Source organism: Rattus rattus, chromosome 1 (assembly GCF_011064425.1).
Source record: "Rattus rattus isolate New Zealand chromosome 1, Rrattus_CSIRO_v1, whole genome shotgun sequence".
Classification (NCBI taxonomy): Eukaryota; Metazoa; Chordata; class Mammalia; order Rodentia; family Muridae; genus Rattus; species Rattus rattus.
Genome location: NC_046154.1, coordinates 259,866,132 through 259,893,306, shown reverse-complemented (window position 1 = coordinate 259,893,306; position 27,175 = coordinate 259,866,132). Strand labels below are relative to the sequence as shown.

The following is a 27,175-nucleotide window of genomic DNA, read 5'->3' as shown; positions in this document are numbered from 1 at the left end:
GAGACTGAGAAAATCCAGCCTCGAGGACCTCTGAAAGCCCTCTCCGTGAGGAGGTGGGAACATGGCCAGCAGGCAGGGGTAAGGCAACTGCTGGCTACTACTTGGCAGGACATGAGACTGCTCCTTTCCCATCCTCCAGAGAACCCTCTAGGATCCCTGTTAGGAGTAGCGTCCACCTAACAGTACTGGAGTGTGTACCTCCAGGGAGCTTTTTCATGGTACCAATACAAGGTCAAGTAGGGGAAAGGAAACCTATCACGAAGAGCTTGGGGATGCCTTAGCCCTATACTGAAACACAGAATAAGGCTTTTGAACCCTCAAGTGGGCAAACAAGTGTCCAAGATGTCCTCAGTGGGTCAGATGGTGGACACTGAAAAGAGGTGACAGATTCCACACACAGTGAACTGGAAGAAGCCTTGAGGACCAATGCTCAATTCTGAAATGTTACACCTATTTCTAGAAACAAACAAACAAAAATCCAATACGGCTTTTTGGTGGGGGAAGGGAGAGCTATGTTGCTTGAACCATCTGGCTTCTATGAGAGGGCAGAGGCATAGAAGCATGAAGGGTTCAGTAGACTAACTGTCCTAGGATCAGCCTGGAAAATGAAAGCAACAATATAAATCCAAAATACCAAGTGTCACTTCCTTTCGAAGACAGTCAGAAGTGGTTGTAAGTCCATGAAAATAGGACCTTAACTCCCAACCTGCAGAGAAAGACATGTGGTAGCATTCCTGCCTCAAGATTCCTAAACCAAGGCTCTTGAATTTCTAACAGTCTCTTTGTAATATAAGACACAGAACCCACAAGTGCCTTCCCTTACATTGTCCCAAGTTAGACTGGACGATCAAGACTCCAACATTCACAAAACACTGTTAACATCTGAACTAGCAGCTTTGATGAGGGGTAAAGGGTGGGGGGGTCAGAAACTCGCCAAGGTCACTAACTACTTCCAAAGTTGGAAATAGCTCAGTGAGGGCTAAAAAAGTTCGACTTAAGGTATCCTCCACAGGCAATCCTAAAGGGTTGATCAGCTCTGATCTGTAATGCCTCACAACACCCCATGAGGTAGGTCAGTATTATCACCCCATTTGACAGATGGGGAACTGAGGCATTGAAAGGAAAGACTTGCCCAAGGTCAGCCATTAAGACCAAGTAGGAGGTTAGCACAGAACTATGCACTAGAACATCTCACTTTCAGTCATTTCACTGCAGCCGGAGGAGTCCAATCAACACACTGTTAATTGAGGGCTGCTGCTCACCTGGAGTAACCCAAGGCTGGACAAACCACCTTAGTGCCACTTTGAAAATTAAGTTGCATTTTTTAAACACTAAAACTCACTAAGAAGTGAAGGGTTAGCCAGGCAGTGATGGCGCACACGTTTGATCACAGTACTTGGGAGGCAGGGGCAGGCAGATCTTTGAGTTCGAGGCCAGTCTGGTCAACAGAGCAAGTTCCAGGACATCCATGGCTACACAGAGACCCCATCTTAGAAAACAAACAAACAAACAAACAAACAAAAGACATTGATTCTCAGTCTTCTACTGGGTAATCCAGGTTCCCAAGGTCCAGAAAGCAGCATGGGCCTCCTAAGTAAGATTAGCACTGAGCATCTGAAGTGCAGCAGGGCTGCAGGGCACAGTGTAGACTCCTAAGCACAATTCCCTCTCTACTGTCTGGCATTCCTCCTGTGACACCAACACCTCCTGTGACAGCAACTGTTCCACAGCCTGACTCATCTCACCCAAAGGTGGTAGCATCTTTACAAACATCTTAAGGACATACTGATGCTTCTCCTACTACCAGAAAGGAAAACAGAAACAAAGATGTCTTCCCCATACCTTAGAACTCCAGTAGGAAATCATTTTGTGCCTATCTTAAAACTACTGGGGTTGGGGGCACTGCTAAGCTGGTTTAGGATCAAACCCTAATGCTGCTGGAAACTGAAAAACACTGACTTGCATCTCGATCATGCTGTCACACAAGGAAACTATCTCTTTAGTTTTCAAAGAGTTCCAAAGCAGGACACTGCCTTCCTCCCACAGCCTTCACAACAACCAGTACAGAACTCTATATACAAGCACTCAACAGATGATACGATGTTCACTAGGGACACACTACGACTTTAATATATATGTTTATATCCTGCTGATCTGATTAGAATGAATAGATCATATGATAAAAAAAATTCAAGGTTGGTGTTTCAGCAATGTCAGCTTAGGTTTAGTCTGTCTGGAAACTTCCCTAACAAAACACTCTGAGCTAGGAATACAGTTCAGTGGTAGAGCACTTGTCTAAAATGTACAAGGCCCTGAGTTCAATTCTCTCCTACCCACCCACACAAACACAAATGCATGTACCCCCTCATACTCCCAGTGCTCAAGGCTGAGGCTGGAGGGCTGTAAGCACTAGGGTCAGCCTGGGTTACTTAAAAAAAAAAAAAGGCTCTTTAAAATTAGCAATCTGGGCTTGGACCAACTGTTAGGGTCACAGTTGCCAACACCAAGAACATTACCAAAAAAAGATGATAAAAAGTTCATTGCATTCAATTTGGCCTAATTTCTTGCTAATAGTTTCCTATTAGATTTTCCGATTAATACTGATGGCTCTTACCTAGGCTGTGATAATTAGGTTTTGATCTATTGTGACATTAATGATCACAATCAGTTGACTTTGAAATTGTCTTTAATTAATGACTCCTTCCTTGTCAGCTTTTGCCTCCAGTGCAGGCTCTGCCCTTCCTCCACCACTATGTTTTAACTCCTTCTCTCACTGACCTCAGAGACAAACAGCATTGGTGGACCACTTTTTCCCATAAAACAAGACTTTAAAACATATTTCTGACAGGAGCAAAAAGAGATGATGTTAGGTGAAATGAGGGCCAAGAGGAAAGACAAGGGAATAAACTGTCACTGAACAGGAGAGACCCCATTTTAGACAATGACCAAAATCAAGCTTGATGTTCAAGTGGTAATGACAGAAGTAACTAAGAAAAATAAGACGAGGTAGATGAAAATTCAAAATATTCAGCACAAGCAAAAAACAAACAAGAAACTTCACATTTTAACCTTCTAGAGCAGTTAGTTGAATTTCTGGGAATTCTGACTTCTAAAGTCAGTCAATTACATCTTCGTCTTGGGCTCTCAGGAGTCAGAATAAGAACCTGAAAGACAGACTTTTCCCTCTCTGAGAAGGGTGTCACGCACAATGAGGAGCCAGAGCACATTATTCCTGTGGAAGGCTTTGATATAAGTGACACAGGAGCTGCTTACGCCCTGGCACTGAGACCCACGTGACCCAAAGGTAGCTCATTCCTAAGCCTTGTTCTAAGGAAGTCTTGTCATTAGATGGTATGTTTTGGGCTTTAAAGCCAGACTAATGTTGATTTCTCCAAAAGGGTGAGAAATTGAACAGTGTGAGCAACTTGCTAAAACGCCCACAGAGAAGAAATATACACAGCACAGGCAATACTAACACAGTCATGAATGCTTTGGCAGTCTAAACAAGACAGTCCTCATGCTCATTTATCTGCACTCTTGGTAACAAAAGCCTTTCTAGCTTTATTTCCTGCAATGCTGCCCATGGCCAGTTAACTCAGTTCATCCAAGACCACAGGTCTTTCCCACAGAAGAAGCAGTTAATGGCACCCTCCTACTGCAGATTTACCTTACCCCCCGTGGAAACCCAGGGCTTCATGGATTCCTCACCAGCACTCAACCACTTAACTAACTGCCCACTAAAGACTCACCTTTTTGTATACCTGATGCTGTCCCAGACCAGTAATTTATATACATGTGCAGTATTCATTATCCAAAACTATACTGATCAACTCATCCCACACCACTATCAAAGTTCTCTAGCGAGTTCCTGAGCCAAACTGTTTGTTGAATGAAAACAATATTGATGTATGCTAAAGTTGTAGAAATGTGAACAACACAATGTGTAAAATTGAGGATGGATCACCCAGTTTCATTTCTGTTTTTGCGTAAAGCTAGCAAAATGTGAGCACTAGAGGGTGAAGCCGGCAAGAAACAGTCAGGACTAAACAGAAAAGGGGGGGGGGGGAGAAAAAAAAGAAATTCAACTTTAGAAAGATGTTTTGAAGGGTGGGAGATGGCTCAGCAGTTAAGAGCACTGACTACTCTTCCAAATCTGGTTCTCAACACCCACATAGTGGCTCACTCCTGTCTAAGAGGATATGAGACCCTCTTCTGTCTCCTAGGGAACCAGGCATGCACATGGTGCATATACATGCAGGCAGAAATCCCATATATATAACTTAAAAAAAAAATTGAAATGTAAATAAGAAATACTCAAGTTAATAAAGAAAAAAAAAAGGCATTTTGAGCCAGGCATAGTGGCATACAACTGATTCAAAAAGATCCTAAGTTCAAGGCCAATCTGGGTAATCTTTTCCTATTTTTCCTTTCACAAGATCTATGTAGGTCTGGCTGGCCTAGAACTCACTATATAGTCCAGGCTGGCCTCCGATTAAGATTCATCTACTTCTGCCTCCTAAAGACTGGAAATAAAGGAGTATTACACTGTACCTGGCTAGCACAGATAACTCCATACAGAAGGAGCTAAGAGCCAGATATGGTGGCATACACCTATAATCCTAGAGACTGGGAGATAGAGGCCGGAGATCAAGAATTCAACTTAGGGGTTGGGGATTTAGCTCAGTGGTAGAGCGCTGCCCAGCAAGCGCCAAGGCCCGTTGGGTCCCCAGCCCGAAAAAAAAAAAAAAAAAAAAAAAAAAAAAAGAATTCAACTTAGCAGGGCTGGAGGATGGCTCAGTGGTTAAGAGCACTGACTGCTCTTCCAGAGGTCCTGAGTTCAAATCCCAGCAACCACATGGTGACTCACAACCATCTGTAATGGGATCCGATGCCCTTTTCTGGTGTGTCTGCAGACAGCAACAACATACTCACAGAAGTTTAAAAAAAAAAAAAAATTCAACTTGGTTATACAACCAAGGTTAGCTTGCTATCAGTGACTTAAAGTCCTTAGAGCAACAAAAACAGGTGAATTTGGTGATCCATCAACTGTATGGCAGGGGAGGGAAGGGGGCAGACAAAGATGGCACAGCAGTTGCCCGGCTGTCCACGCTGGCCCTAGGTTCAATTCCCAGTACCACAAAATTAGTTCTGGAGAAGGTTAACACAGGAGAATATAGTCAGTGTTTAGGAGTATTTCTTTCACCTTTGGCCATGAACTCTTTAGAGCGAAGATAGAAGATAACTCTAGGAAACACTTCTGTCCACAGCTGCAATTCTCCAGCAGAATCAAGCTACTTGGCACAACACAGGCTGGAGGCACAAATGGGTGTCTGGCTTCTTCATACTGAGAGCTGAAGATAATACTGGAATCCCGGTTCCCTATTTCTATATATAACCAGGAAACTTACTAAGAGGAAAACAAGGGGTTGGGGATTTAGCTCAGTGGTAGAGCACTTGCCTAGCAAGCGGAAGGCCCTTGGTTCGGTCCTCAGCTCTGGGGGGGAAAAAAAAAAGAAAAAGAAGAAAACAAGGGTGTTTTGGTAATAATTAACAGAAAACCAATACTCCATGAATTTTTGAGAGGGAAAAACATTGTAAAGAGCATTAAAACCAGCAGGCCACTCCTTCCCTTCATTTTTTGCATTACAAGGCATTAAACCCTCAAACTGTATACTCAGTCCTTCCACTGCCAGTTTACAGCCCACTGCTGCTGAGCGCTCAGCAGGCTGTCCTTCCCTCCAGCTGCTAATCAGAGACTAAGATCCTCAGGAACTCGGGCCACTTCTGGGCTACCTTCATCTGCCCTAATTACTAGTCTAGGTTGCCTGAAGGACACATCTGCTCTCTAACCACCTGCATTTCATCAAGTTAAGCAGACAATGGTCACTTATCCAGCCTTTGAGCTTGCCTCTACCATCTTCAGAGAATGAACTATGGAGAGGTAAGGGTTAGGTGCTCTTCCCCTACCACAGTACCATTCACAGGTTCTTCCTGGCTGACTTAAGGCAAAGCCTCACCGTCTGTCTGCCATGTCACTGCAGTAACAGCTGTCCTGTCAACTGTGCAGTGTAATTGTTGACATAATTTATTCAAGAACACAGAGCTCAGCAGCAGCTGAGCAGAGAAGTGATGCTAGCAAACACTGTGAATGTCTAGGATGTGCACATCACTTGGCTCATCTGTGGACCAGAGCACCTTCCCCTCATTACCATGAACGATCTAGAAATGGGTGGCTGCTCAGATAGCTATGCTTTAAAAATCGAAAGCAACAACAAAAACAGCCTCAGTAGTTGATAAAGTCTAGAATTAAGGCTACCTCAGCGTTTATTCCTTTTCCTCAGCTTTTGAGCTGGGACAAGAGTGCTCAGCTCCAAACCCTGTTATTTCCTTACATTTAGTCCTGATTCTCAGTCTCCTCAACTATATAAGAAGAAAGGAATGAAGAGAAGATGGGCACTTTCAGGGGACAAAAAGAACAGAACAGGAGCAGAAATAATAGCAAAGTAAGAGTAGTTTGCTGTGGGAGAAGGTTGTGTCAAAAAGCTAATGTCAAGCAAGACCTGTTGGTTTCTGAGGCGATGGTCTTCCATGAAAATAGTTTTTAAAATAAGCTACAACTAAAAGTCTGAGGATGGAGAGGGCAGGAACATTAATCCTCTAGGGACTTAGTGGTAAAGTTAAAGAGTATCACTGCTGCGAGGACTTAGAAACTGATGACACTGTGGCTAATGGTTCCTTTCTAACAATTCCCAACTTAAAATAACAGCACGGAAGGGAATGTGTGGATCTGCTGATTCCTCTTTGGTACAGGAATGCTTTGGGAGGCCATAAAAGTTGGCAGGGTTAGAGGGTGCCCAGCACCTTGGCACAAGCAAGCACCAGGCAGTCCCTCACACCTATATGAATACAGTCTAAGAATGAGGGTGAAGGAAAGAACACATACACACCATGTGATACCAAAGACAACTGTATCCAGCCCCGTCCTATTATCTTCCTGCACTACAGCTTACAGACCCCACAGTTAGTCTTGTCATTTAATAACAAACTGATACCACTTTACAGAAGCAGAATCAGGGATTGAAAGTAACGAAGCCAAAAGAGTGTGAGGGCTAAACAGTGTAAAGTCTCAAGCCCTCAAGAGAACTGAGTTGTTATGGGAGGGTAGGTGAGAATAGTCAGGAGTGGCCTAGAAGACCACACCAGGGACCCTGTATTCTCCTGGCAGAGCTAAGTGAGATTAAAAAATACACAACATGTAGGCTGCTGCTATTAGCTTTCTAAAAGCTGGACAACATCCTTTCTATGCCAGTATGTCAAAACAAAGGCCAGCTGGTCATCAATATATTCTAATTAACAACCAAGAAACTGAAGTCATCGTCATTATAATAAAATTCCCCAAAGCAACCAACCCCAAAGATCACGACTCTAAGGTGATTAAAAGTTACAGGGGAACAGAAGGAAAAGATCAGGGTGAAAGAGAACACTATGGGAACCACACAGCATGTGAATGATGTAATGCCTGACTTTCACAGAGCTACACTTAGGAGTCAGACCATCAGTTATATTACAAGAGAACCAATACCAACATCTCTCCCGTGGAGCACAGTGATAAGCACATTATTTTTATGGATATGTTTAGGATGGAAAGGGATGGGAGAAGCGAGAGGAGGCAGGAAGGTGAAGGTATTATATACAAAGAGAAATGACAGAGACTGCCTCCTCCTTTAGCTCTTTGCGCTTTCTTTTTCTTTGTTTTCCGCATCCTCTGGATACGCATGCCACGTCAGTCTCTCTTCATAAAATGCTATCACAATTTGTGGACATTTCACATTAGCTTCTTTTGCAAGGACCAGGTCAGCTTCATCTGTGTCTTTCCTGGAAAGAAAGGGTACAAGACTTAGAAGGAGACATGAGACTGAGACAGTCTGTCAGTGTCAATGCCTGAGGTTAGCTGGTTTGATATCGAAGTAGAAAAGGCTCTTTACAGGGCTGGAGATATAGCTCAGAGGTGGAGTCTTCTGTATTTGATCTTTAGCATCAAAAAATAAACAAAAGGGTTGGGGATTTAGCTTAGTGGTAGAGCGCTTGCCTAGGAAGTGCAAGGCCCTGGGTTCAGTCCCCAGCTCTGAAAAAAAGAACCAAAAATAAACAAACAAACAAACAAAAAATAAAGAGCTGAAGAAATGGCTGTTCTTGCAGAGGACCTGGGCTCAGTTCCTAGCACCTGCATGGTACCGCAGGACTGCCTGTAATGCCAGTTCCAGGGGATCCAACACCCTCTTCTAGCCTCTGCAGGCACTGCATACATGGTACACACACACACACATATATATATGGAGGCAAAACACATACACGTAGAAAAAAAAATAGGCAATAAATCTTAAAAGAAAAAGGAAAGGGAGGAAAGGAAAGAGAAGAAAGGAAAAGGCCAGTCAGATATGTGAGTACATGCCTATAACTCTGTAACTCCAGGTCTAGGGAAATGGAGACAGGAGAATGAATTCAATGTCCTGCACTACATAGTAAGTTCAAGGACACCTTGAGCTACATGAGACCTTGTCAAGAAAGGAGGGAGGGAGGATGGGGAAGCATTCCATTTTCTTCTGTAAGTCACTTTCTCTAATAAAGTAATTTGTGCTTTATTTCTTTATTTAGCATTCAGTTTGATGTCTTTTGTTGAAATTAATTTCTCTTTTAGACATCATTTGGTGACCCTGATCCTCAATGATGTAGGAAGTTTTACTTAGCTCTTACCCCATAGTCATAGGCTAATGATCTCACGGTAAATGATTCAGTTCTATACAGAATTTAGGTAGTAGTAATACTTTTTTTTAACCCAAATATGATTACTATAATACAACAATACCAAAGCTTGAGAATGTCACAAATTTATTCTGAACCATAAATTCCCACTTAATACTGACACTATGGATTAAATTTAGGAATTCTCAATTTCACACTCTTTCTTCATAGCAAAAAACACAACTGTGAAGCACAATTCCTCTTACCATTTCATTAAGAACATTAAGTCTCCACAGGAATCTGTCGCCCCAATGATCTTTTCTGGTTCCAGTCCTCTCTCAAAGCCCCGAGCGATATCATTGCTTTGCTATAAATAGAATAGGAGAAATTGGAGCTTGCAGAGATCAAGGAAAAACAAAACAAAACAAAAAAACCTGTTTTTCTGAACAACAAATCATAGCCTTTGTTAATATCATCTGGTATCATTTGTCATCAGTTCAGAAAAATCCTTGCAACTCAAGAAATAGAATACTGACCTAGGTCAATCAGAGGCAGCAATGTTATGAGATATTTTTGCAATAGATGTAGTCATCTTTCCTGGTATTCCTTGTAAATGATTAAAGGGGGACCCCCCACAAGTCTTTAGCACCCCAGGAGTTTCAGGAGAATCACTTGGGTACTCCACCCCTCTAACCTACTCAATCTCTTCAGCACTGCGAGCAGACCCTCCCTCTACTGTTGCTTCTCAGACACCAAACAAGCTCACTTTCACTCTCAACTTCAGATGCTTTCTCGACAATAGCCTTTTAGACTTTTAATTTATCTTAACAGTGGCCAACAGTTTTAATATTTCACAGTCATTTATATTGTAAAACAGAGGTTCAAAGATCACCAACACTAGCTTGCATATAACTTGAGAAAGGAGCCTCTGGTCTGCTCAGACTCGCTACTAACATTAATTGGGACTGGTCTGAGACTGCAAACAACTGAACTGACAACTCATGAGAAGAGCACAGGGACTGCTTTAGTCTCTGGCTGATCCAGGTGTGATGGCAACAGTCAGAACAAAAAAGTCTAATTTTATACATATTTTTTTCTAAAGTTTACAAGAGATAATACAAGCTCATTCATCACAAAGAAAACTTAAGATTTACCATAGGAACCAAATCCCAACCCTCTCTGATCATGACTTGCCTTTGAGCTACAAAAGCAGGCCAGTGAGACGGCTCAGTGGGCAAAAAGGCTTGTAGCCAAGCCCAACAACCTGAGTTCGATCCCTAGGACTCACAGGGTGCATGGGGAGTATCAACTCCCACATATTCCCTGACCCACACCCCCCAAAACAATGAGCAAATACAAAACACACAAACAAATGATTCTGAAATAGATACACAAAAGTCTGCACAGTCCTGGTGGTCCTCAAAGATACCAGAACACCAAAAGGAAGAAATCGTAGCCAAGGATCAGTAGGAAGACACTGGCTCTTTAAGACACAACCTCTTTGGGGCATTTAAGGGGAATTGGTTCCCAGATGCAAACACAGCTGCTCACAGCTGGAATGCTGGCACAGTGACTAAGTCATACATCATCTCTGGCAGCTGGAAAGAGTCTGCTACATAGGGAGGGAAATGGAAAAAGAATGTTCAAGCTGCTGAAAGGAGCTGAGGCAAGGAAAACACTAAAATCATCACAGGTAGTAATCTTAAATCAGGCATAAAACTGACTAAGAAATTTCTTCTGCAGTGGTCTAAAAAAAGGCAATCTCCCCATACCTTGAAAACACACAACTACTATGATCATGCCAGCTGTCTACCTGACAGCTGCCAGTATTGCTGAGAATGCTATCAAGGGCCCCAGACAAACATTATGATATAAAGGGTGTCTGGAGGTTGTTTCCAAGGTCAGCAACTCCAGAACCTAGACACGAAGCCCTCTGAAGTGGCCAGGGACTCAAATCAAAGCCAGATTACTGCCTTTAAAAGAACAAGACCTTAAGTTGAAGAAATGTTTACTATCTTTCACAATACATAGTTAAAAGTCTTTGATTATTATTTGCTACTTTAACTAGAAATGAACCAAATGACAAAAGCCAGAACACAAAGGGTTAACAAAAAGGTGACTACCACCAAGCCCAAAGTTCCAACTTCAATTCCAAGACCAACCTGGTAGAAGAAGGCTACTGGCTTTTTCAAGTTGTTCTCTACCATCCATCCATGTGCAGTCCACACATGCTTAACACATGCGAAATAATAAAATGTACTAAAATATATAAATGAAATTTAAAAAGGGCAGAGACAGAATGAGACCAGCAAGGTCTACACAGTGAGTTTCAGGCCAGCCAAGGTTCATGCATTGTTTGAGACCCCATCTCATACAAACAAACCCCAAAACAAAAAACAAGTCCTCAGAAAATGAAAAGTATTCTTCCCTTAAGTTCCTCATCAATACAGTTTATTATAGTCAGAACATGGCATAGGTTGCAGCCAGTGCTGGCCCTGGCCTTTAATCCCAGTGCTCAAAAGGCAGATGCAAGAGAATCTCTGTGAATCAGACATCAGCCAGGTCTACATAGCCAGCTCCAGGGCAGCCATTACTACACAGAGACCTTGTCTTAGTAAACAAACAAACAAGAAGTTGTAAAATTAAAATAACAAGAGAAAGAGGTCAGGAACAGCCCCCATAGAGGCCAAGAATTACACACAATCTTTATAAAACCCCAATGCTTCAGTTTACCCACAGAAACTCTCATTTAACTGATGTGAGGTTCACCTTGGTTACTAGAGGCATAGTCACAGTTTTGAGAAAAGTGTAGAAAAATGGGCATCTAACTTTAGCATAGATAAATAGGGATGCTATATGAACTAATACTTGTATTTTATTAAATATTAAGCACATAGGTTTCATAACCCTGAAATAAATGGCAAGAGGGAAAGCTGGAGATGTAGAATGTTTGTGTAACACATACATTTGACAAAGATGAGATAGAAAAAAAAAGGGACAATGTAGTGTTTATGCACCCTCAATCTAAAAATCAGGTAAAAGCAACTGAATCAAACCAAACTTCATAATTAGTTTCCAAACTAAAGAATAAACACACAAAAGATGAAAATTATTTTCTTTTTAGGTTATACAGCTAGAATAAAATTAGTGGAAAGTAGCAGGTATGGTGCTATTCAGGCACATGCCTAACATCCCACTGTTCAGGAGCCAATGGCAGAAGTGGAGGCTCCAGGCTAGGCAGGAATACATTGTGAGCTCAGGGTCAGACAAGTCGGTTACAGAGCAGGACCTCTGGCTCCAAACAACGGAGAGGCTGGGCTCCTTAGTTCGGTCGCAGAGTTCTCTTTCTAATATGCAACAAGTCCTGAGTTCAATCCCTAGCACAGCATAAAACAATACCACAGGCCTACCATCTCAGTACTTGGGAGGTTGAGGTAGGAGTACAAGAAGTTCAAAGTAATCCTCAGCCATACTCGAAATGTGAGGCCAGACTTAAGACACAGGACACTGTCTCAAATATCAACAACAGAAACAACAACAAAACAAAAGAAAAAACAAACAAAAAGCTAAGAGAAAAGATAAATGTTATGGATGTAAAGACAGACAGACTCCTGAGGTTCATTAGCCAGCAAACCTTCGTGAATCAATGAATTCAAGAAAGACATCTGACTTTGGTCTCTGGTCGTCACATACATATGAATGTGTATATATGTGTACTCATGTGCATATAACAAGTATGCAAACTATACACATATCACACACAAAAAAATGATTAAAAAAGTGTTACTGGAACAGAAGACAAGATAAAAAGAAGCAGTAAGCATTTCATGGTTTTTTTTTTTAATGTTAGTTATTATTGTGTGTTCTGGTGGGCAGATGCATGCAGGAGTTAAAGGTCAACTTAAGGAGTCAGTTTTATCCTACAATATGAGGGATCGGATTTGAACTCAGGTTTTCAGGCTTGGCAAAAGGCACCATTACTCCTGAGCCAATTCCTTAGCAACTTTTCTGTAGGTTGATATCATTATGCAGGTGAGGGCTGGCATAAGTTAGATCAAGGCCATGACTGGACAGTAAAAGAATAAGGCTACAAAGTGTTTGTAGGGAGAGAAGGAGGAGAATCAAGATGGAGACTGAGAAGGATGACCCAGATCTAGGTGGTCCTGAATTGCCAACGTAGCTGGGATAGATTTCTGTAGACAAATTTATCTTTTTTTTTTTTTTGGTTGTTCTTTTTTTCGGAGCTGGGGACCGAACCCAGGGCCTTGCGCTTCCTAGGCATGTGCTCTACCACTGATCTAAATCCCCAACCCTGACAAATTTATCTTAACTAGGTGGGCAGTTTATATCCTTATCAGTTGGTTTTATGTTTATTGTGTGGATGTACTGTCCATTGAGTATTTAACATATAAATCTGGTTGTTGGGTTACAGTTTGTTGAGTCTTGATATTATCGGGTAGCTGGGACTAGAGTTCCCAGCTGGCCAGGGTGACTAGCAATGGGAACAGAGAGACCACTAGGGCCAGAAGATAGACAGCTAGGCTAAGGTGGCGTGGTGCCTCACTGAAGGCAGCTAACACTGAGATAAATTAAGGTTGGTTCTATATGGCCCTACAGTGCCAGAACTAACACCAGGGAGCCACTGCCTGGGTCCAAGAGTACCAGGGGCCAAGCGTGGAGCAGTGACTCGAGGGAACCATTCATGTCCCTTTTAATTATACCACAACACTTTTCTTTCTTTAAAAAGAAGAAAATCAGAAGTGTCTTCCTCTTGACTCACTGGCTAGAGAGCTTGCTCCTCTTCTAGAGGTCCTAAGTTTGGTTTTCAGCACTCACTTTAGGGAGTTCACAACTACCTGTAACTCTACCTGCAGGGAATCCAACACCCTCTGGCCTCCTCAGGCACCCACACAAGACACACATTCACACACGTTTCTACTCATGGAAGGGACAGAGTGGGTTGCACTTCATATTAATTTTTACGCTTAAATACAATTAGTACTACTAGTTCTCACTCAGCCAGAAGGGGTCACTGTAGCTAATCAACACACTTCCCTGCAAGCTTTTGTTCAACAATATACCAGAAGGTTCATCCTTAGAAAATAACTAAGCCCCTGTTTGCACAACAGTAGCAGGTGGACAGTGGCAGGAGTGGGAAGCTCACCTCTCTCTTTTTTTTGGATTTAATATCATCAGCACTGTTGGAAAAACTGGATTTCCTCTTGTTTCCTTCTGACTTCTCCCTAGGCTTGTTGTTCTCTCCCTCCTTCATCTTCTTGTACTTTTTCATAAACTCAGAAATTAGTTCAGGACAATCCAAGTTCTTCTCAGGTTCCCAAGTGTTGTGCTCCCTGGACAATAACAATAAAGACAGAAAGAAAAGACTTAGAGATAAGGATAATGCCCTATTTTTATCCACTTTCTGTCTCTGCAGAACTCAAAACTGGCGAGAGTATGCAAACTACATCTTCAGCTGTTTTCATTGCTAGCGCTTGTTTTAAAGAGGACATGAAAAGAAAGGACAGGGAAGCTATTAGGGATTTAACAAGCGGCGTTAAGTGTGGTTCAGTGGTAAGGTAATGCCATGGGGTCCACCTCCAGCTCTGCGGAGAAAAAGAAATCCGACACCTGCTCCTCAATTTCACTGAAGAGACATGGGGAAAGCATGTTCACGACGTCGTGTAAGAATTGTTAGAGCCTTAGTATTTCTTCAGGACTGGGGATCAAACCCCAAACGAGGATTTTATGTCTGCTTCACCACCCAGCTATAGCCATACAGCAACATTTTAATAGCCAAAACCTCCAAACAAACCTGAATGCTCACCAACTGATGAATGGATGAACAAAAATGTGGTGCAAGTATATAATGGAATAGTATTAAGTAATAAAAAGAAACAAAATAAAACTTGAGGAAAATCTCAAAAACAGTATACTGAGTTTATAAGAAAACATGCTTTCTTTCTGATTCCATTTCTCTGACAAACCCTGACAAGATATATTTTAGACTAAGGAAATGTTCTGTAATGGACATCTGGGAACAAACCACACCAATCTCTGAGTTCAAAGCTAGTCTGGTCTACCGGAGAAACCCTGTCTCAAAAAAACAAAACAACGAAACAAGAAACATCAAATGTACAATTTCAGTGGGTATGGGTGGCTTTTTTTTTTTTTTTTGAGGGTGAGATTCACTCTATGGACCAGGCTGGCCCAAACTCAAGACATCTGCCTGCCTCTGCTTCCCAAGTGCTGGGATGAAAAGCCAGTGTTGGGACTAAAGGCATGTGGCACTACTGCCTGGAATAGGTGACTCTTATGGTACATAAATTATAGTTTAGTAGACCCACTTAAGACTACCAATTTGAGGGTAGAGATGTTTCAGTGGTTAGAGTGCTTGTTACTCTTGCAAAGGACCTGAACATCTGTAATTCCAGTTCTAGTACTGGAGACCCAAGCCAGTGCAATGTATCCCATGTAAGCACTCTACCAACTGAAACACACTCCCAGTTTTCCCTGTAGGCTTCTATTTTATTTTGTCTTATTTTATTTTATTTTCACCAAGGGTCTGTGGCTAGCCTGGAATTTGCTAGGTAGGTAGATCAGGACGACCTCTAATAGAGATTCAACCATCTCTACTTCTCAGAATGCTGAGATTAATGGTGCAGGCCACAATACTCAGCTTCTCTCTGAGTTTAAAGACAGTCTTACTGTATAGCTCAGGTTGGTCTTGAACTTTTTGAAATTCTCTTGCCAAAGCCTTCCAAATACCTAGAGCACAGGAATGAACCAACATGTTTGTGTTTTTATATTCTCAAAATTGACCTCCAAATTTTGTATTTATAGCACAAGTTTTAGAAAATTAAAACTAAGGGCTGGGGATTTAGCTCAGTGGTAGAGCGCTTACCTAGGAAGCGCAAGGCCCTGGGTTCGGTCCCCAGCTCCGAAAAAAAAGAACCAAAAAAAAAAAAAAGAAAAAGAAAATTAAAACTAGGGCTGGAGAGATGCAATGGTTAAGAGCACTGATTGCTCTTCCAGAGGTCCTGAGTTCAATTTCCAGCAACCACATAGTGGCTCACAACCACCTGTAATGGGATCTGATGCCCTCTTCTGGTGTGTCTGAAGACAGTGACAATGTACTTATATAAATAAAATAAATAAATAAAAGAATGTAATCTTTAAAAAAATTAAAACCACAACAGTCTTGTGGAATTAAAGCAAATGTACCTGGCAAAGAAAAAGTGTACTACCATCCCTTTCCCTATTGAGAGGCAAAGCTCTGTTAGAGGGCAAGCACTAGGTTTTGTGTGTGTGTTTGTGTATATCCCACTGGTAACCTGTAATGAACCACAAAAGCAAAAGATAAGTTAATAAGCCACAAACACTGCAACTATAACCTGCAGTTAGCTTGAGGGGAAGTTGCTGACATTAAATCGAGCCCAACAGTGCTGGCCTGTAAGAGTTTTAGAGGGAAACCAAGACTTTACTGGCACCGTTTGTGTGACATTTTGGATTAAGAATCTGTAGAAATGAACCTTTTGCTAGTCAGTCTTCTGGGGGAATATTTCCTCAGGGTTATCACACAGAAGCTATGGTTCAGTCCGTAAGGGTCCACGGCTGCACATCAGGGTGGCAGAACTGGGTAATATTTAAGTGTCCCATGTTGTATTGGTTTTCAAGACATGACATCTCTCATGAAGAGCATTTGATGTCTTATACCAAGGGACAGGATAAAGACCCCAAAGAAAGGCCTTCCATAAAGATGCAGCCTCAGGTGCAGTGGCAACCCGAAAACATTGGAGACACAAGGACAATGGTTAAGTGTGGAGTAGAGCTGGCCTGAACCTTGGAGACAAGCAATGTGTGTGGCTGATGGCAGCTTCAGAGAAGCAGGACTGTTCAAGTCCCGTGGTGAGCAAGTCCAAGATGTCAGACTGGGAACTACACAGCTGGGCTTGGATTTTGCTTAAGTAAGTAGGGACTAGTTTTTAGGCACTGATTCTGATCATAAGGTATAGAAATATTTTTGATTTTACAGAAGCCCAAAATTAAGACCTTGGACTTAGGGGTTGGGGATTTAGCTCAGTGGTAGGCGCTTGCCCTAGGCGCCAAGGCCCTGGGTTCGGTCCCCCACCAGCTCTGAAAAAAAAAAAAAAAAAAAAAAAGACCTTGGACTTACTTTATTATTTATTTTTGTTTTTTGAGACAAAGTCTATGCAGCTCTGATTATCCTGGAACTTACTCTACAGACTAGGCTGGCCTGAAAGTCATAGATCTGCCTCCAGAGTACTGGTATGAAAGGTACTTGCCACTGTGCCTGGAATGGTATTTTCTAAGGAAACATGGACAGAGCTAAAAAGGTGGATTAGTGGTTAAGAGCACTGGCTGCTCTTCCAGAGGACCCAGGATCAATTCCTAACACCCTCAACTGTCTTAGTAACACAGAATCTGAAAGTCTGTGTGGTTACCACATCACCAGGCATGTATATAGTACCCAGACATACATTCAAGAAGAATATCCATACATATGCAATACAAAAAAATAGACCTTGAACTTTCAAAGTATTGAAATTTTTCATTTTCAAAAAATATAAGATTTTTTTTTTCTTTTTTCTTTTTTTCGGAGCTGGGGACCGAACTCAAGGCCTTTCGTTTGCTAGGCAAGCGCTCTACCACTGAGCTAAATCCCCAACCCCAAAATATAAGATTTTTAAAGTAGGACTGGGTATGTGGGTTGTTGGATTTGGGATTCTTTTGTTTGTTTTTTTCAAGACAGGATTTCTCTAGTAGCTTTGGCTGTCCTGGAACTCACTCTGTACATGAGGCTGGTCTTGAATACAGAGATCCACGTTGTGCTGGGACTAAAGGCTTATGCCAATATTACCTAGCCTGAACTGTTCTTTATACTGTGATGTTAACATGAATCTTGAAGACAATAAAAGGTTACACTGTAACAATTATATGCTTGTTTATCAAACTGACAAGGAGCAGACCTGGGATGCTGTCTTGGTTATCTGGGAAGAGACCTTCAATTGAAGAATAGCTTCTATCAGACTAACCTAGACCTGTGAGCATGTCTATCTGTAGAACATTTTTTTGATTGCTAATTGATATAAAGGGACCCTACCCACTGTGACTAGTACCATCCCAGAGGCAGGAGCAGGGTGGCAGGCAGATCTCTCTGAATTCAAGGCTTGCCTGGTCTACATAGAAAATTGCAGGACACCAGGGCTTCATAGAAAAACCTGTCTCAAACAAAACAAAGGGGGGAAAAAGGCAGCAAACAAGTAACCAGCATTCCTCCAGTTTCTACTTACATTTCTTTCTTTCTTTCTTTTTTTTTTTTTTTTGGTTCTTTTTTTCGGAGCTGGGGACCGAACCCAGGGCCTTGCGCTTCCTAGGTAAGCGCTCTACCACTGAGCTAAATCCCCAGCCCCTCTACTTACATTTCTTATCCTGTTCAAGTTCCTGCTATGACTTCCTTCAGCCATGGAATGTATGTAACATGTAGATGAAATGTAGATGAAATAAACCCTTTCCCTTCCACATAGCTTTTGGTCACAGCAACAGAAAGCTGTGACAGAAACTGACAGAAAACTATAGCACAACTTGTATCATCACAGTAAGAAAGGTAGGTACGGGCTGGGCAGTGGTGCACCCTGTTAATCCCAGCACTCAAGAGGCAAAGGAAGGAAGATCTCTCCAGTTTGAGGCCATCCACGTGCACAGAGTTCCAGAACAGCCAGGGATACACAGAGAAATCCCTGTCTTGAAGAGAAAAACAAAAGTTGCTAAAAAATAGTAAGATAAGTTGAGACCATTCACCTTTTATAATAGTATTTTGTTAAAAATTTTCTATCAGTAGTTGTTTTTTAAAATAAAACTAAAATTTTTATTTTGTGTATGAGTGTTTTGCCTATATGGCATGAATAGTGTCCATGGAAGCCAGAAAAGGATATTGGATCCCTGGGACTTAAACATGGAACCACCATGTGGGTGCTAGAAATTGAACCTGGGTCTTTTGATAGAATAGCCAATGTTCTTCGCTGTAGAGCTGTTATTTCTGGTCCCTTATCATTAATTGTTACTGTTATTTTCTTAAAAGATCTATGTTTATGAATTCTTGGCCTAAATATATATGTGCACCATGTACAGGCCTGGTCAGAAGAGAGAATCAGAACCCTTGGAACTAGAATAAAAGATGCTTATAAGCCACCACATAGGTGTTGTGAATCAAATCCAGGTCCTCTGCAAGAACAAGAGCTCTAAATCAGTGAGCCCTTTCTCCAGTTTCCGGTTAATTTATTAATATTTTTTTTCCTTTCAGTTTCTCAAGTCAGAGTTTCTCTGTGTAATCCTGGCATTCCTAAACTCACTCTATTAAACCAGGCTGACCTCAAACTCAAGAGACCCGCCTGCCTCTGCCTCCCAAATGCTGGGACTAAAGATGTGCATCATTATGCTCAGTTTAATTTTAATTTTTTATGGAGCACACCAGCATATTCCTTTAACCCAGGTTGGCCTGGGGTTCATTATGCAGCCAAGAATGACCTTAACCTCCGGATCCTCCTTGCCTCTACTGCTGACAGATAGGTTTATCCAATGTATGCAGTTCTAGGGATCAACCCCAAACTTTCATGTATACTACACAAGTACTCTAGCAACTGAGCCAAATTCATAGTTCCTGTTAATTTTGTACTTTAATGTATTAAACTCTTATAAGTTATGTATGGTACAGGAATAAACAGTTTATATATGGATGGTACCCACTGATCCAAAATGAGGTACACTCTTGCAGACAATGCTCAGGGAAGAGAAGAAAATTTGTTCCAGCCTTTAATGAAAGCCCAGGCGTTTGCTGGCTATAATGGCGCACACCTTTGATCCCAGTACTCTGGAGGCAGAGGCAGGTAGATCTCTTTGAGTTAGAGACTACCTTGGTCTACATTGTGAATTCCAGGACAGTCAGCTACATAGTGAGACCCTGTCTTGAAAAAAAAAATTTTTTTTTATTATTTCTTTTACTATATATAAAAGGGTATATGTATAACAAAGGAGTCTATAATAGGGCATCAGATTCCATGGAACTGGAGTCACAAGCCATTGTGAACTGTGGGACAAGGGTATTGGGAACCTAACTAGAGTTCTCTGAAAAAGTAGGAGGTACTTATAACTGCTAAGCCATGTCTCCACTCCCAGACATTCGTTTATACAATATATATCTACCCCAGCTTTGCCTTTCAGTTCTGTACCTATGTTAAGTGCCAAAAGTTCAAACAGTCTTAAGCACCTTTCAAATATACAAGTATTTCTAATGATGACTCAATAATAAATCTAAGAACAACCAGGAATTCTTCAAGCATTATTAGAAGTGCTATTTCATAGGACTTTACTGTGTCTCACTCACTTCAACAATTTTCATGCCTAGTCGTTCTTCTTTAGAAACATGGTGATGAAGCAGAGCCCAGCTGGGAAGAGTTCTTGCCTAGATATACAAAGTGCTATAAAAAAACAAAACCACCACCACCAACAGCAGCAGCAACAACAACTCCCCAAAAAACAGTGTGGCGTATTGGGAATTGGTTCTAATGCTTTGTCCTATTTCTGCTCCCAAAAAGCCAAGCTTTCAGATCTGAGGGCTTCAAAGAATTGCTGTACAGCCACTGGCTGGGCAGGGAGACAGGGCGGGACTTTTAGACTGCTAAGGCAAAAGACCTAGGTGGCAGAGAGAATCACCTCAACTCAGGGCAGAGGATCAGATTTTTTTTTTCCCAAAATATTTATTACATGTAAGTACACTGTAGCTGTTCAGACACACCAGAAGAGGGCATCAGATCCCATTACAGATGGTTGTGAGCCACCATGTGGTTGCTGGGATTTGAACTCAGGACCTCTGGAAGTGCAGTCAGTGCTCTTAACCACTGAGCCATCTCTCCAGCCCAGAGGATCAGATTTAAGAAGTCATCCAACAATGCAGGTGGAAAGGGAATGCACTTTCTGGGGAGCCCCCTCCCCCACAAAGGAGGTAATGAGGTAGCCGAGATAGAGTTTAGAAGGTATTAAGCCATGAATACTGGAGGGAAATGTATGCTGGCTGCAGGGAGGATTAGAAATGCCCAACCATTAAGATAGTCAAGTCAAGCCGGGCAGGGGGGTGGGGGGTGGGGTGTCTTTCATTTGAGAATCCAAAGGGTTCTGTCAGGTGGGACCCACTGGAAGCATAAAGCAACAGTTTAAAATTCACCATTACAGTGGTGACCTAGAATCACAGCACTTGGGAAGGAGAAACATAAAGATCAGAAGTTCAAGGTTATCTTAGGCTACAGGGTAAATTCTAGGTCAGCCTGGGCTATGGAAACAGTTTATAGAAATAGTAATCTGGGGGTTGGGGATTTGGCTCAGTGGTACAGCGCTTGCCTAGGAGGCGCAAGGTCCTGGGTTTGGTCCCCAGCCCGGGGGGGATGGATAGTAATCTGGTCCAACAGATGCTAAGTATCCTGTGATGCATGAATCAATTTACCTAAAATGCTCAATGTTCCATTTGAGTAACGTTAAATCATAAAATAATATTTCTGAGTTCCTGAAGGGCCTTAACATAAAGGCACTTTATTGTGATTCTTCACAAATTAAGTTTTATCCCTTGTTTCTATGTTTGCTTTCTGTGGTACCCAAACCCTCACATACATTAGACAAACACTCTACTACTGAGCTATATAGCTCCTGTGCAAGCCCTGAAGACCTGAGTTCAGTCCCCAGAACTCACATAAAAATGTAGATGCACTGGTGCTCCTACTCTAAGATGGGAGGAAAGACAAGACTGACTAGAGGAGACCGGCCAGCCTGAGAGAGGTACACTGCACACAACCAAACCAAGAGACCTTGACTCATACAAGAAGGTGAAAGTGGGGGCTGGGGATTTAGCTCAGTGGTAGAGCGCTTACCTAGGAAGCACAAGGCCCTGGGTTCGGTCCCCAGCTCCGAAAAATAGAACCAAAAAAAAAAAAAGAAGGTGAAAGTGACCTGCCCCTCACATGTTTAAAATTACTAACAAAGAGACGTTTACATTGAAATGTTAGCTATAAGCTGGCCATAGTAGTACATACCTTTAATCTCAGCCCTGGAATTCAGGAGAACTACCTGCCTCTGAGAGCTGAGATTAAAGGCTAGGCTTCTTTTAAGTCTATTAATATACTGCATGTGAGCTTAGTGTACATACAATTAGAGGTCAGAGACCACCTCAGCTATGGGTCCCTGCCTTCCACCTTGTTTGACTAGGGTCCCTTATTCCCTGCTATATATGACTGGCTACTTGTCCCTCAGGCTCCCAGGATTCTCTTGTCTCTGTCTCCCATCTCAGTGTATCACTGCAGGGAGAGATGTAAGTCCGACTTTATATGGGTTCTAGTGATCTAAATTCAAATGTAAGAGGTCCACCCACACTCACTGAGACCACCAAGTACTATGCCTTATCCCTGGGTTTTTGTTTCTTTTCCTCTTTTGGTATATATGTGAGGACAAAACCAGGACCCTGGGGTTGGGATTTAGCCCAGGGGGAGAGCGCTTGCCTAGGAAACACAAGGCCCTGGGTTCGGTCCCCAGCACCAAAAAAAAAAACCAAAAAAAAAAAAAAAAAAAAAAAACAGGACCCTGAGTATGCTGGGTGAAAACTCTCTACTACTAAGCTACACCTACCAACCTCTTATACCTATTTTATTAGAGTGGGGGTGGGGTGAGGGTTGGGGGATTATAAAATTAGCCAATGGGCTGAAGAAATGGTTCAGTGTTTAAGAGGATTGTCTGCTCTCCCAGAGAACTGTGGTCTGATTTCCAGCATTTACATGGCAGCTTACAACCACCTGTAACTCCTCTTCAAGCTGATCTGATGCCCTCTACTGGACCGTGGGCACCAGACAACATACATGTAGTATATATAGGCAAAACACTTATACACATAAAATAAGAAAAAAAAATTAGCTCCATGTGGTGGCACATGCCTTTAATCACAGCACTTGGCAAGCTAATTTCCTGAGTTCAAAGTCAGCCTGGTCCAATGAGGGAGTTCCAGGACAGCCAAGGTTACACAGAAAAACCCTGTCTCAAAAAACATAAAAAATAAACAAAACAAAATGGCAAAAAAATTTAAGTTATAATAATAAAAAAAAGAAATTAACCAAGGTCATTCACCTGTATCTTAGGGGATGGAACAAGAATCTGGTCCCAGGATATCTGGCTCCCAAGTCTGTGTTTCCAACCAATTCCTTAAACTACTCTTCAAAAGTAAAACCATTAAAGTATCAGCTCCATGATAGGGACAGTGTGTGGTCTGCTGCCTGTTTTGATTTTCATGACAGTATGTAAATGGAAAAAGACAGATTATGGCTCATGGACAAGGAAACCAAAGCTTTCTAATCTCTACAAAGTCTTAAAGACTGAAAAAGAAAGCACTTACTCAGAAAAGCCTTTCCACTTCAGCAGATACTCCACTTGCCCTTTAACCATGCGCCTGTCCAACACCTTTTCCACCACATACTCCTCCTCATCCTCTGATGAAGAGCTGTCGGCTGTCCTCTTGGTCTTCTTTCCCATGTTGGGTATGTGTTGGTCCACCTAAAGGAGTGCGGCCACCAGGTTCCTGAAAAGGGGGAAAGATGAAATGGTTTAATCTATCTGAGGGTTAAAATTGTCACTTTGTGATGGAACAGAGGATATAACACCAGTGAGACACTTATCCTTCTCTTTGATCTACAATTATTATATGACAGTGCTACAAATTTAACATGGGTCAATCCACACTTCTCTAACAACTTCTCTTCAGCTGGAGATCAAAATTATTAGATGGAATAATTGTTTCACTCTTTAATTTCATATTCCCAAAGATCAAACAGCATGGGTGTTACTCCTGACCATTTCTACATCTACTTGTGAGCCAGGAACTCAAAGAGAAATATGGAAAGCCTTCAATTAAAGAAACAAAGAATAAAAAAAAATCTTTTTCCTCCAAGGTGAATAAAAGACCCTTTCCCCCCAATGCACCTGAATTTAACTTTTCTATACTCTGAACTCTCAGGATACACACACACACACACACACACACACACACACACATCCTGCTTGGGCCATCTCTTACATTTCCATTGAATTGGTACATTTCCCTTAAACAATTTGAGCCTGTCCTTTCAGATTATCTATCAGCTCACAGAAGCAAGGCTGACAGCTCAAAATACTAAGTCTTCTTTTTAGCAAGCTCAGTTGGGGATAAAAGGGAAGAGGGGCAGAGAAAAAAATTTCAGAATTACTCACTGGACTAGTCTGTAATTCCCAGAGCTCAACTAACCTAAATAGTTCAGGAGGTACCTTGTCTCTTAACTGAAGTTGACTTTGGGCCAAAGGAAGAGGAAGGAGAAGTCTGGCCCCAGACTCTGCATCAACATGAAGCCTCCTAAGAACACAGAGGACTTATTCATCAGCCTCAGGCCCCAGAAAAGCCACAGCAAGGCAGCACAAATGGAAACTGAGTTAAGCTCAGAAATATGCACATCAGGAGTGCTCACAGAGAATCTAGTTTTTAAAATTCCCACACTGTTGTTACCATAATCATTTTAAAATAATTCTTTCCTAACAATGTTAAATGGCACCCATAGTCTGAATTACCAAGTAGCAAGAATTGATTCTCAGTTGACTCCATTGTTATTTTGCTATAATCTCTAAAGATATTTTTCAGAACATTCCCATCTTGGCCAGAAAGCCAATCTCAGAAATAAAAAGGGCAGCTAATCTTAAAATCATGTTCAAGTCAAAGAAGCAGAAGTTGTATTTAACAATTTATTTAAATTATTAATTTGTAAGAAATTATTACAGAAATAAAGTGTTGAAAATCCTACCTATAAAACTGATTAGCAAATAGGTATGCCCGCCTCAAAAACTGCTTATATTAATTTCTGACCTATGGTAACTTTATTTGAGAAAGAAGGCTTGGGGGAATGTAGTTAAGGGGTTTTGAAATAATCTTTCCATTTATTTAGAAGACTCATAAACATCAAAAAATATATAAGGTTTATTTAAAATAAACACAGCCTCCGACCTCACCACAGACAGGAAATGTCATATTCCAGGGAGAGTACCCCACCCCCACCCCCACTCACCTTGGAATTTCCGGGAGCTGAGCACTTTAGGTCAGAGCGCTGGGTTAAAACCAGCCCCATGTTGGAAGCATGCAGTTAAGCATTGTGGCTATGGCCTTCCCTGCCTCACCAGGAAAAAAAAAAAAAAACAAGGATTTACATATGTGTTCTTCAGTTTGAGGAAGAGAATTTTTTTTCTTTATACCTTCATGTTGAAGAGAAGCCCTCAAAGTAGATCAATAGGGGTTCCCTACCTTACCTACCGGATCGCCCCAGTTCGTTCTTTCCCTCTGGGCTAACAGGAGGGGCCTCCCCTCCCAGGTCTGGGGCTTGGCGGGCTGGCAGCTCCCCCGCCCCCACCCAGCTGCCTGGGCGCCACTGCGCAGCTGTCCCAGTCCGTTGCCATGACAACTGGCAGCCGTACTAGACTAAGGGGGGGGAGAGGCAAATGAAAAAGTTAAAAGGCTTAACTTTCCTTTTCACTGCAGACTGGGTGGAGAAGTTGGAAGGTATCTTCCCCTGGCCCCGAGGCTAAGGCTTTCAGAGTTCAAGGGAGTTAGGTTCTTTGTTTTAAAGTCCAAAATTTAGGCTTATTTCTCTAAAAGCGCTGTGAACTAATCAATAGCATTTTAGGACCACCTAACAGGATTATCGCTCACTGGAAGAAGGGGAAAAACAAGAGTAGGTACTACAACAGATCAGGACAAACAACCCTTTATCTAGAATCATTCGGGACAAAGGCTTTCCCACCATCTGTCCAGTTAATTAAAATTGCTTGAGGGGGAAAAGTAACAGGAAAGGGAGAGGGAAAATATTTTACTATGTAACATCTCTTGTTTGAGAGAATTACAACAGAACCCAAAGACTTTAAACAAACAATGACCAGGGATCAAGCTATGTAATTTTGGGAGCTGGTTATGGAAACCAGGGCATTATACTATTGTTTTATTTAAAAAGCAAAACAACAAACCAAACAAACAAAAAACAAAGAGCCAGGATATGTTTGATAGAGCCAGGTACGGTGAGGTGGGAGGGGGTGCCTCTATGGGCCCAAGCTAAGGCATCCCTTCCCCCTGAGGTACCAGCCATATAGTATCAGCTAGAGTATGGAACAGAGTTTATTTAGGGCATGGGAAATGGAGTTGGGAAGGGAGTTGAGAGAGAGAAGCAGGGAGGGAGGGAGGGAGGGAGGGAGAGAGGGAGGAAAGGTCTGCCAGGAACAAGTGGAGGGAGGGGGAAAGGGAGAAAGTGGTCAGGGAGAGTATGAGAATAAGAGCAAGAGAGAGGAGGTGGCAAGCAGCCCCTTTTATAGTGAGCAAGGCATACCTGGCTATTGCCAGGTAACTGTGGGGAGCAGCCTAGAAGGAATGCTAACCATACAGACTACTGAGCTACACCCCATACCACCAAAGGAAAAAAAAAGAAAAAGAAAAGAAAAAGAGGGCTGGAGAGATGGCTCAGTGGCTAAGAGCACTGACTGCTCTTCCAGAGGTCCTGAGTTCAATTCCCAGCAACCACATGGTGGCTCACAACCATCTGTAATGGGATCTGATGCCCTCTTCTGGTGTGTCTGAAGACAGCTACAGTGTATTCATATAAATAAAATAAATAAATCTTTAAAAAAAAAAAAAGAACAGGGTTGGGGATTTAGCTCAGCAGTAGAGCGCTTGCCTAGCATGCACAAGACCCTGGGTTGGGTCCCCAGCTCAAAAAAAAGAACAAAAAAAAAAAAAAAAAAAAAAAAAAAGAAAAGAAGGAAAAAAACCCTTTCAACTGAATTTACAGATGGGAAAAATTAGTTCCTTAGTTTAAAGGCAAGGGAGAACAAGTTGGCAACAGCCATCACAGTATTTATTAGTTATTCTTATAATGCTATAAAGCAGACTTTTAGTAATTAATATCCCAATATATTACTCATATATAAATCTTCATATTAATAATCCCTAATACCCAAGAAAAGAAGGGTATTATAATACCATAATAATAATAAAAGAGCAAAGACCATTAAGAGGAAACACATCAGGAATTTAAGGTCGTACACAACTACATTGCCATGAGTTACAAGAGATCTAGTCTCAGGAGAAAAGAAAATCAGACACATATAGACATATATACAATGTCTTTTCACTTGGCTCTAATAAACATATTTGTTTCACATATCGGAATTTAAATTTTGTGGCTTCTTCAATGGGAGAGTAAAGAAATCAAAGAAATGGGAGAGTAAAGATAGTCAAAAAGTAAAGAATTACAGGAACTAGAGAGAGGAGTAACTCAACTAATTATGAACATTTACTGCTCTTGTAGAGGACCAGGGTTCA

The 27,175-nt window shown here is 41.8% G+C and overlaps 1 protein-coding gene across 4 annotated transcripts in view; it reads right to left on the bottom strand.

Moving 5' to 3' along the window:
• Positions 1 to 7,330: 7,330 nt before the first annotated feature.
• The window catches only part of Cbx5 (chromobox 5), a 42,334-nt gene continuing 22,489 nt past the window's right edge, over positions 7,331 to 27,175 (bottom strand). Inside the window, exons 1-6 of one of the 4 annotated variants that reach the window (XM_032884271.1) lie at positions 25,112 to 25,149; positions 24,879 to 24,978; positions 23,186 to 23,368; positions 13,907 to 14,093; positions 9,009 to 9,109; positions 7,331 to 7,875 (exon numbers count right to left, since the gene is read on the bottom strand). In XM_032884271.1, coding sequence (XP_032740162.1) covers positions 7,725 to 7,875; positions 9,009 to 9,109; positions 13,907 to 14,093; positions 23,186 to 23,322 — 576 coding nt within the window. In that variant the 5' untranslated portion in view covers positions 23,323 to 23,368; positions 24,879 to 24,978; positions 25,112 to 25,149 and the 3' untranslated portion in view covers positions 7,331 to 7,724. Of the gene's footprint in view, positions 7,876 to 9,008; positions 9,110 to 13,906; positions 14,094 to 23,185; positions 23,369 to 24,878; positions 24,979 to 25,111; positions 25,227 to 27,175 lie in introns of those variants that run through there. The other 3 variants (XM_032884278.1, XM_032884283.1, XM_032884262.1) reach the window with 3 other exon arrangements.